This window comes from Cervus elaphus, chromosome 25 (genome assembly GCF_910594005.1).
Source record: "Cervus elaphus chromosome 25, mCerEla1.1, whole genome shotgun sequence".
Lineage (NCBI taxonomy): Eukaryota > Metazoa > Chordata > Mammalia > Artiodactyla > Cervidae > Cervus > Cervus elaphus.
The window spans coordinates 41,200,736-41,212,335 of NC_057839.1; the positions used below are offsets into that span (position 1 = coordinate 41,200,736).

The 11,600-nt window shown below is 44.4% G+C and overlaps 1 protein-coding gene across 1 annotated transcript in view; it reads right to left on the minus strand.

Annotated features, from left to right (window-relative positions):
- The window catches only part of DNAJC21 (DnaJ heat shock protein family (Hsp40) member C21), a 29,133-nt gene extending 20,385 nt beyond the window's left edge, over positions 1-8,748 (minus strand). Inside the window, exons 1-2 of the mRNA XM_043887595.1 lie at positions 8,436-8,748; positions 1,041-1,134 (exon numbers count right to left, since the gene is read on the minus strand). Of these exons, the coding sequence (XP_043743530.1) occupies positions 1,041-1,134; positions 8,436-8,532 (191 nt within the window). The 5' untranslated portion in view covers positions 8,533-8,748. The remainder of the gene's footprint in view (positions 1-1,040; positions 1,135-8,435) is intronic.
- Positions 8,749-11,600: the final 2,852 nt, after the last annotated feature.

Below are 11,600 nucleotides of genomic sequence, written 5' to 3' on the forward strand. Positions count from 1 at the left end.
CCAGTTCACGGGAGAATTAAAAGGTAGGTGCTTCAAACAAAAGGACAAGGGACTCCTCGGGCAGGAATACCACCTAAGATCTAGAGAAGAGTTAGAGCAAATGGAAGGCAGGAAAGAATCTCAAAGCTTCCAAAGGAAAGCAAAAGCATTTCTAAGGCCACATTTTCAAATTCCTCAGGAGGAGAAAAATCTAGTATTCTCTAATTTTTATAGAAAAGGTAATTTAATAAGAATTTTCTTTATAGCCTTTCTCTCTTAATAAGAGAGAAGACTTGCACAGGTGAACAGAACACCCATCTGCTCTCTGTACCAGCAGCATCTTGCATGGTTATGTCAAGAGTATTAAACCTATTGCTTCACAGCAAAAAGTTCACTGAGAATGTGGAAACCTTCAAAAGGATTTCAAAAGTAGAAATTTATGTCTGGAAATGGCATTAAGTGAATTAAGTGACCAGGTCATCATTAAAGAGTCTGTCATGGATGTAGATGCTTAACTCCTCCATATAAAGAAGTTCTTGGAAAAAAATATTACAATTCTTGACAAAAACACTGTATCTGTGTTTTTAATTTATTTTTTAATTGAAGGATAATTGCTTTACAGAATTTTGTTGTTTTTTAAGGATAAGTCGACATTCTTCCTTTTCTGCTGCTTGCTGCTAAGTCACATCAGTCGTGTCCAACTCCATGCGACCCCATAGACGGCAGCCCACCAGGCTCCCCCATCCCTGGGATTCTCCAGGCAAGAACACTGACATCATTTAACTTGTCAGACATCAAAGAGACCTTATTAAATGAGAAGGAGCTTCATAAGTATGAAAATTAAAACTATTTCTACTACCGTCAAATTTCATCTATGAGATCAGAGGTGAAGTAATCTTCTCTCAGGTTCCTTCCTACCCAAACACTGCATTTTACATAATGAATAGATGACTGGGCTTCAGAACACACCCCAAACAATGTGATGTATTACATTTCTAAAAAGCCCTCTGCTGACCATTCTTCCCAGCTAGATACTCCAGGAGGGACAGCACGATACTCACCACGCTCTCTCCTGAGGGTCACTCAACACATCATATGCCGCTTGGATCAGTTTAAATTGTTCAGCTGCTTCTGCGGCATTATCCAGATTTTTATCTGTTAAAATAAAGGACAGAAATTCACTCATCAGAAAAGTAGAGGACAGACTCTAAAAAGGGCCACTTCCATCAGGAATGCCATAAATGGATGTGTACAAAACGAAGAAAAACAACTAGGGAAAAGCAGAGAAAGTGGCTGACAGCTGATCATCAGGATCGGCTCTAAGTGTCAACTCGAGTAGCAATTTCATGCTTTTCTCTAAATCTCAGCGTGTCACTTAGCACTCAGTCTGGATATCCACAAACAGAAAACCCTGGGTAGTACACATTTTATTTCTAGAAGGAGCAAAATACATCCATCAGATATAGAAAGACTGTTACTCTTTGGTGCTAGATTATATTTAGTGTGTCTTTACCACCATCTTTAAGGTTTTCTTTCTTATCAACATACACCAAAATAAATCCCATAAAGCTTATAAAATATATACTAATTAACTTTCTCTTAGTTTGCCTCCTTAACCATGGAATTCAGAAAGCATCTTTGCCTCAGGGTGGTAGCCAGATTCCAAGATGGCCCCCAAGGACCCCCACCTTCCTGGCGTTCACACCCTGTGTAATAATCCTCTCCCCCATCAACAGGGTCGGTCTGTGTGACTGAAACCCAGAGGCAGAAGCGATGACAGGACAGGACATTACTTTCAATACTGGATTATGAAAGACTGCAGTCTCCATCTTGGGTGCTCGCCCTCTCTTGGGTCTCTGGGAATGGCCAGCTGCCATAGCGTGAGGACACTCTGGTGGCCTCTGAAAAGCCCACGAGGTAAAGAATGGAGGCCTCTGGCCCACGGCCAACAGGAACTGAGACCTGCCATCACCTGGGGGCAAGCTTGAATGTGAGTTTTCCCAGTGATGATTCAACCTTCTGAGAAACCTTGAGTCAAACCACCCAGCTACACAGTTCTGATTCTGATCCCCAGAAAACGGTGTGAGTCCACATCCTGAATATATTTGCTGTTTTAAGTTTCTGTAATGTGTTACACAGCAATAGATAACTAACACACTCAAAAAGCAAAATATCAGTATCTTGAGTCTACTATGGAGTACACATCAACATTCTTTAGGCTACAACGCAATATATGCTTCTTAAAAAAATGACAGAAATAGTCTTAAAGCAAGACTCTCAAGTGTACCCGACCTCCTCTTTTTAGATACCACCACACAGTCCCACGTCCTTCAAGCAGCCTTCTGTGCTCAACAACTGACACTGACAACACTTTCTCAAGTGCAGCAGTCTGCCTTAGTTCTTTTTGTTTAGGTGCTTGGACACAAAAAGCTTTTAGAACCATGCTCCTTTGAAATTAACAAAAAATAAAAAAAAACAGAAATGAAAAAACTCCATCACAGGTCTAATTTCCCTTCCTTAGAGCAGCCCATGGGTCATCTTCTAGCCTACCTCTCTTCTCTGGACTAAATCTCCTACTTCTTATGTGCACCATAATATACTCTACTTTGTGCGTGCATGCTCAGTCATTCAGCATTATCTCTGTAACATTCCTGCTAGAAATATTTAACCTGAATTTAATCATGAGGAAGTAACTGTTGTTGTTTAGTCACTAAGTCAGTGTGTCTGACTTTTTGCAACCCCATGGACTGTAGGCCACCAGGTTCTGCTGTCCATGGACTTTTCTAGGCAAGAATACTGGAGTGGGTTGCCATCTACTTCTCCGGGGGATCTTCCCGACCCAGGGGTCAAACCTGTGTCTCTTGCGTTGGCAGGCAGGTTCTTTACCACTGCACTACCTGGGAGGCCCAAGTGTGTGTGTGAGCCGCTTAGCTGTGTCCTGCACTTCAAATGCAGTCAAAGATAGTAATGATCAAGGAGCTATTCATTAATTCCTTAACATTCTACTTTTAATCACTATAGCTAATTATATTAGTTTTTAGTAACAATATCACATTATGTCCTGCTGAATTTATAGCTGACAGAGTTTTAAGTATTTTTCATGTTAATTACTGACAAACCAACTGATAACTGTAAAACAGCTTTTTAAACTCAAATAGAGTGCTCAATCCACTCTGTGGCAGATACTAAAGGTTAGCTGATCCAAAACTTCTCCCTCTTTTTTCTCTTTCAGGCTTTACTGTGGAGGCTGGATGAGTTAAAAATTAAGCAAGCATTTTGGCTTATCTTTGCTGCTAGACAGGGCCATGTAACATAGTTCTGACCAGTGAGGTGAAAGCATTGGTGAAAGCACTATATTTTCTTTCCTTCCTCTTTGTCTTATACATGGATGTGAGTGCTGGGGCTTCAGCAGCCATCTTGAGACCCTGAAGAAAAGGCAAGAGATTCACAGTGACATTACTCAGCCACTCAAACAATGCCAGCAAGCATGTACCTCCAAGCCTTCTGTGGTGAGAAAAATAAGTTCTTAACTTACTTAAACCACTGTGGCTAGGTTTTCCATTATTTCCAATGAGTCTATCAACTTTCACCTTGCTGTGGCCGTGTTGCCATCTGGTTCTAAACACAGGACACCCAGTATCCTGTTTTAATTATTTGAAATTTTTATTACTTCTCTGTGACAAGTACTACTAGTTGCCTACTCAGTATCCATTCTCCTCTTATTCCTAACAAAACTATGATGTTGATCACAATGGTAATGTACACACTTAAAAACCTTACCTCCTCAAACTTTTCTGAAGTTGAGATTATCAGGTGACCCACTTTCAGCCCATCAGATACAAACACAAATCAATCAATACTAAGTGAAGCTTCCCAGGAGAAGCACTGTTCTTCCTGATGAAAGGGACGGGCCTGGGTGGCACTCACCTTACGCTCTAACTCACCCTTTGCGTCCTGCCCAAAGCCTGGGTATACTGCCTGCCGGCAGATTATGCCAACTGAGGCAGAGACTGCAGGTTCATCCCCTCTTCCGGGAACAAATGAATGCTGATTTTATGGGGGCACCCGATCCCCCAAATAAAGATGCCATTTCTAGTCTCCCCTGAAGTCTGGATTGACCACATGACTAAGCTCTAGTCAATAAAATCCATGAATGTGTTCTATGGCAGCTTTTTAGACTCTTCCTTGAAAGACAACCAGCACACACCCTGTTCCTGCTTTATCCTTTCCTCCCTCATGCTGCCACCTGGGACCCCTACTGCCATCTCAGATGGTGAGTGAGGCCCCATCTGACAGCTGCTGAGCAGAGTCCAACGACCTCATGGGAGACCTGCTACCCTGGGGCTCACCTGCCTCTCTCTGCACCTCCACATGAAAGCAGTGAACTTCCTAACTGCTTAGACACAAAGACTCAAGTCTTATGGTCAGGATGATGAAGCAGGTCTTTGATGGCTTCATCAAGCAGCCAGAACTACCAAGAAGGGCCACCTCCTGATTTCCTACTACATGCGAAAAAAGAACAACTTTTTGAACACGACTGCCGGCTTCCTATCATTTGCAGCTAAACACAATCCTGATTTATATACAAGGGTACAATCCAGCTCATGAGTTCTATGTCTTCATCAAATCATTAGTAATGATGGTCTGATAAACAAAGCAGCATAGTTCACATTAAAGCAGAATGACAGAAAAAGCCGCCAACTAAATCTCCTGATATGAGACAGAGAGGTGGGTGGTTCTTCTTCACCTTTTAATCTGTACTGTACTTTGTTGTCCTTTTTCTTCCCACTCCCTTCTTCCCTCCCTCAAAGAAGTCTGGTGACAGCTAAAGCTTTTAAAACGAGAAAACCCATCAGTGTACCATCTGAAAGCAAGATCTATCGCTTTCTGAATCTTCTTTTTTAAGTAACTTCTTCAATCTGTCATAAGGCTTTTTATTTCACTTAAATATGCCTGTGACTGGTTGACTAGGAGGTTGAACTGAGATCTAAAAGATGAGTGTAAAAAGTTAAAAAACTATCATAGAAAAAAATGGGAAGTCTACCTTAATTATTAACATTAGGCAAATGCCATAGATATTTCAAATCCTGCCAATGAAGTTTAAAAGGCACTCTCATACTATTCTTTGTGTTTTTCTCTAGATAAACTTGTGCCCTCCTCTACTTTCTCCCAAATGATTTTACAGTAGCTTATAGAACACTTCATGGACTGTGCCTTTTACGCCCTGCCTTAACTGAAGCCAAGCTCCCTGAGAACATACTTCCCTACCGGCCCCTGGGGCTCTGATACAGCAGGTCTGGTGATGAAGCTGACCTCCTCTCCTGGTCACTGATCTTATTCACCACTCAGTACAAATCAGCATTCTGTCCATTCAAATGGAGATTCAGACAATATGGCTACCTCTCCTCCTTCCCCTCCTTCTCACTATTCACTAGCCTCCCAATCACTCCCCCTATTCACTGAGAATTTTAGCATGTGAATTATCTCTGCTCCCAGGTCCTTTCATCATCCAGGTGATGTCAGTGTCCCTGGTGAGATTTGCTGGTCTCCTTACCTCCTGCCTAGCCTCTCCAACCCAGTCTTCCACCATACGGCCAAAGGAATACTTGAAAAACACAAACCTATCATTTCTCCTGTTTGCAACCCTTCGATGGCTTCCCAAAGCCCAATCTTCCTAACACAGTTTACCACAACCTTCAAGACCCAGCCCTTGCTCACCTGGGCAAGCTGACTTCTTCCCCTTCCTAGGCTCTGCTGTGCTCCCTCTTAACCTCCCACCTCCTGTATTCGCTGCGATCCCACTTGAGGTCTCAACCTAGATGTCACTCAGGGATGAACATCTATCCCACCCTCACAAAAACTCAGTCCAGATTGGTACAGGGGCTCAGAAGCACCTTGTATGTACCCTCCTACTGCCCTTATCTCAGCGGATGGAAAGTGACTGTTTTCCTCTGTGTCTCTCCGAAGACAGCAGGGCCAGCAGGGCAGGGATCACTCCTGTCTTGTCTGCAGTAAGGTGCTCAGGGAACAGTCATCAGATGAATTACTGAAAGACTGGCTTTCACAAGGAGTGATCTTAGTAGGCAGTGCTATTGACCCTATTGGAAATTATTCTCAATTCTTCAATAAAAGAAATAAAGGTAATTCCTTTTTTAAACAATGAAAATGGGTGGCCTCTATATGAGGCACACATTAGTCTTTGAAGCACAAACCGAATGTCAACCTTGGAAATATCTAATGCATTACCTTGCACATAGGATGAAATTAAACATTTGCTGAGTGACAGACTTAACAAATTAATGAGCCAGCAAAGTAAAGCACACCAAAATCATGTGTCTTATGGGACAGTATATATCCTATCCTTGCACTGATTTCCAGCTAATTAAATCTGGTCATTTTTCCTTTGCAACTTCCCTTCAATACAGCCCTTACCCCTCCCAATGATCCCAAGACTGGTTTGGGTCCTTAAGTGCTCAAGGTTGACTCTACCTGACTTTGGTCTCTGGGCCCCCTCAATCTACTAAGCTGCCTTCATAGTACCTTTCCAGGACATCTTAATAAAACTGGCCACAACTATGCATTATTGGAAAAACACATTTCACCATCCTTGGCCAATCAAAGACCTTTACAACCTAATCGCAGACTACTACTCAAAAACGTTTTAATATTGTCATCAAAATTATATGTGCATTGGGTCACAAGTATTAATTCTCTTTCTCACCCTTCCCCACCCAGACAGTTAACAAATTTCCAACTCTATTTCTAACAGTAATCCCTACTACTCTAAGACCATTCTTCTATACTGTTTTGGGACCTATTAATTTTGGATATAGCTCGTGACTTCCGGAAGAACATTTAGCTCATTTACCTCTTCCCTTCCAGTATACATCAGATTTTTTTAGTTCCTCCGACGGTCATCATTTACAGCTTTAAGCAACAAACCCATACCTTTATTTCCTGTTCTATCACCTAGAACCATTACCTTCTGATTTGGGGTTCTAAGCCCTTCCTTCAGCCCTTCTCTCAACATCTATTTTCAGACTTCCAATAAACGCTGCCTTCCGTCAAACTCTCCTTTGGACCATCTTTTGCCCACCACGGTGCTCTTTCCCATACAATTAAATTTTCTTCTCCCTCTTCCCTCTAGAGCCAGCTAAAGGCCAGGCTCCTCTGCCAAAGGGAAGCCTCACTGCCTTTCAGTACATGGTGAAAATTCCTGGTCTTGAATTCCTGGGGCAGTTATTAATTGTTCTAGTAAGTGAAAGTGAAGTCGCTCAGTCGCCTCCGACTCTTTGAGACCCCATGGACAGTAGCCCAGCAGGCTCCTCTGTCCATGGGGATTTTCCAGGCAAGAATACAGGAGCGGGTGGCCATTCCTTCTCCAGGAGATCTTCCCAACCCAGGGAATAAACCCAGGTCTCCCACATTGTAGGCAGACGCTTTACCGTCTGAGCCACCAGGGAAGTCATTGTTCCAATAACATGTTCTAGTAACCCACTGCCCATGTTCTAGTAACCAAGTCATTGTTCTAGTAACCCACTACCAATTATATGCGTTATGCTGTTTTGCTTGCATTTGTATTTACCTTTCCAGTAAGGCATGTTTTCCAAACAAGACTGAGATCTCCGTCTTAGCATTCTAACCACTCTATAAACATTTTTATGGACTAGTGCTAATATGAAAGCCTCTTATAAACCTCAAAAAGTTGAGCTTCAAATACTGTCTTCGTTACCCAGTCGAGAAGATCAGATTACTTCACCAGTCACACAGGTCTGGACTACAACTAAATAAAACATCCGAAAGAAGCATACTTCTATAGATGTAAACACATAACTTCACTAGGGAAGGCACGCAATTAAAATTTTCAATCTGCAGAACACCCGAAGTGAAATACAGAATCAACCTACCAAAAGAGAAAAAAAGCATAGCTCTTTAGAAGACATCTGACTAGCCCCTTTGTCTTAATTACACTTAAGTAGCTGGGATTTCCCGCTGAAGTTAAGGGCAGCTTTCCCGGTGAAAGCCCAGGAAAGCTGCAGGAACTCCAGCAAGGGAAAAGCCTGAGACAGACTGGGTTAAAAGCTCGGGACTCCGCCCCGCTCGGGGTCATCTACGGAGGGGTGGGAGGAGCACGAGAAGTCTCTAGTATGTTATCTTTCCCCCTCAAGTCGCCACGCGGGAACCCGGGGACGTCTGGGACAGAACGAGGTGCTCGGGTCTCGAATGAAGCCTGGGGGTGCAGGGCTGCGACCGCCGATGAGCTGAGAACCCTCATCGCCAGGGCTGGGCAGGGGCCACCCGGCCGGACGCCGGCACGGTTTCCAGGGCGAGGGGAGTTACCGGGCGGGCAAGCCCGGGCACAGCCAGGTCCCTAGAGTTACCCTGCGGAGAGGGGTGAGAAAGGTGGCGAGGGCCGCGGCTTTTGAAAGGGGCCGCGGCGGTTGCGGAGTAATTACCTGGGTGCCATTTCAGGGCCAGCTTCCGATAGGCTTTCTTGAGCTCCTCCTCGCTGGCGTCTCGCCGCACCCCCAGCGCTTCGTAGTGACACTTCATCGCCCGACAGGGCAGGGGGCTCGGGCCGGGGCCCGGGGCGGGGCCGGAGCCCGGGCCCGGGCCGAAGTGGTGGCGACGGCCCTGGTGGTCCTCTCCTGCGGCGGGAGCCCGGCGCCCGCACCGGGCTAGCCAGCGAGCGCGGCGGCGGCGACGGCAGCGCCGGGCGACGGCGGCGCGCGGTGGCGAAAGGCGGCGCTGGTTGCGGCACGCGGGAGCGCGGAGGGGGCGGCGCCGGCGGCGGCTCCGCATGGACACGGGGAGGGCCCTGTTCCGGAAATAGCCGCGCGGGAGGAAGGCGGAGCCGCGGCGGGGAGGAGGCGGGCCCGCGGCGGACGGGAGGCGGGGCCGCGGCGGGCGGGAGGCGGGGCCGAGGTGAGACGGAGGTAGGGTCACGGGAGGCGGGGCCCCGGGGGGGTGTCATTGTGAGGGGCACAGACGGCAGTCAGAGAGACACTAACTTGACATCCGACCTGAGAGATGAGAAAGGAGTTTGATGGGATGAGATTCTGGAAAACATCTTGTAGTTCTGAAGATAATTTCTCAATTTGAGCCACGCTTTTACAGATGAGAAAACTCAAGCTTGAGGAACGCCCCACTGATGAATGGCAGGATTCAGTTGGATCAAAACCAGATCTTTGAACTCTTTTCTTCGGTTACCACTTAATGAGATCTCTAGTACTCCTTGTCCTGACCAATGTGCATGAGAAATAATAATTTTAAAAATGACTTATACTGAAACAATTTAAGAGGGAGCATCAACACTTTTTAAATTAATATTAAATGTTTTACCACCGTAAATAAAATTGCTCTGATCCACCCATCCATCACTCTTGATGGATCCATCACATCCATCACTAATTTTCTGGGCTCTAAACCTACATTTCCAAGATCGATTTAGGTTAAGAATGCCGTTAGGACTCAGCACTTTCACTGCTGAGAGTCGGGTTGGATCCTTGGTCAGGGGAGCTAAGATCCCACAAGAAAAGTTCAGTTCAGTTCAGTCGCTCAGTCGTGTCCGACTCTTTGTGACCCCATGAACCTCAGCACGCCAGGTCTCCCTGTCCATCACCAACTGCTGGAGTCTACGCAAACCCATGGCCATTGAGTTGGTGATGCCATCCAACCATCTCATCTTCTGTCGTGCCCTTCTCCTCCTGCCCTCAATCTTTCCCAGCATCACGGTCTTTTTCAAATGAGTCAGCTCTTCACATCAGGTGGCCAAACGATTGGAGTTCAGCTTCAGTATCAGTCCTTCCAATGAACACCCAGGATTGATCTCCTTTAGGATGGACTGGTAGGATCTCCTTGAAGTCCAAGGGACTCTCAAGAGTCTTCTGCAACACAGTTCAAAAGCATCAATTCTTCGGCGCTCAGCTTTCTTTATAGTCCAACTCTCACATCCATACATGACTACTGAAAAACCATAGCCTTGACTAGATGGACCTTTGTTGGCAAAGTAGTGTGTCTGCTTTTTAATATGCTGTCTAGGTTGGTCATAACTTTCCTTCCAAGGAGTAAGCCTCTTTTAATTTCATGGCTGCAATCACCATCTGCAGTGATTTTGGAGCCCAGAAAAATAGTCAGCCAGTGTTTCCACTGTCTCCCTATCTATTTGCCATGAAGTGATGGGACTGGATGCCATGATCTTAGTTTTCTGAATGTTGAGCTTTAAGCCAACTTTTTCACTCTCCTGTTTCACTTTCATCAAGAGGCTCTTTAGTTCTTCTTCACTTTATGCCATAAGGGTGGTGTCATCTGCATATCTGAGGTTATTGACATTTCTCCCAGCAATGTTGATTCCAGCTTGTGCTTCCTCCAGCCCAGCGTTTCAACATGATGAACTCTGCATGTAAGTTAAATAATCAGGGTGACAATACACAGCCTTGACGTACTCCTTTTCCTATTTGGAACCAGTCTGTTGTCCCATGTCCAATTCTAACTGTTGCTTCCTGATCTGCATATAGGTTTCTCAAGAGGCAGGTCAGGTGGTCTGGTATTCCCATCTCTTGAAGAATTTTCCAGTTTATTGTGATACACACCATCAAAGACTTTTGCATAGTCAATAAAACAGAAATAGATGTTTTTCTGGAACTCTCTTGCTTTTTCAATGATCCAGTGGATGTTAGCAATTTGATCTCTGGTTCCTCTGCTTTTTCTAAAACCAGCTTGAACATCTGGAAGTTCACGGTTCATGTTCTGCTGAAGCCACAAGAAAAGAGGTGCCACCAAAAAAAAAAAAAAAGAATGCAGCTAAGGGATAGTATTTAACCAGTAGCAGGTTTTGGTTGATGTACCTGATACACTGTATTATGGGGTGAAAGATCCCTACAACTGTTGTTAAATTTAGATTGTCAACCACATATGGTTACAAGGGTTGGCTCTGTTGCTAACAAATCTCTCTTGTACAGAATCAGGGTTCCTAAAGTCTATGCAGTTGTCCCTTTCTTCCCTAACATCCTGCCCTCTGCACAATCAAAACAAACCAACTCTTAAATCTCAAGTTTCTAGGCACAACACTGTCCAACCAACTCACTACTAAAAATTCATACACTAGCCTCTTTTCCAAAGGAGGAGGATACTATATGGTCTTGGATTATAAATGATAATAGGGAAGATTGAGAAGTTTGAGTGCAAGGAAAAACAGGACATTTCTCTAGCTGAGAATGTAATTAGGAAAGGGGAGTAAACAAACAGTGAACAAAAAAATGACTTTTTTCTTTCTCCAATTCCATCTGGTTTTGCTACTTCTCAGTCACTTGCCTCTTTTTCTTTCCTGAGGGAAAGAGGATCCATTTTTGCTTGTAATACTGTATCGAAATTTAAAGACAATTACACTGTATGTAAATTTCAGCCTAAAGGAAGATCTTTATTAAACAGGTTGACTTCTAAATGAACATGGACTTGAGAAATTCTCATTCAAATGAGGTATCCACATAAATGATTACAATAATGTCTTATTTTCATCCTATATTCAATTGCTTAAATATCGGCTTTTTCCCCTGAAGTAAGCGTTAGTCACTCAGTTGTACCCGACTCTTTACGACCCCATGGACTCTTTACTACAACAC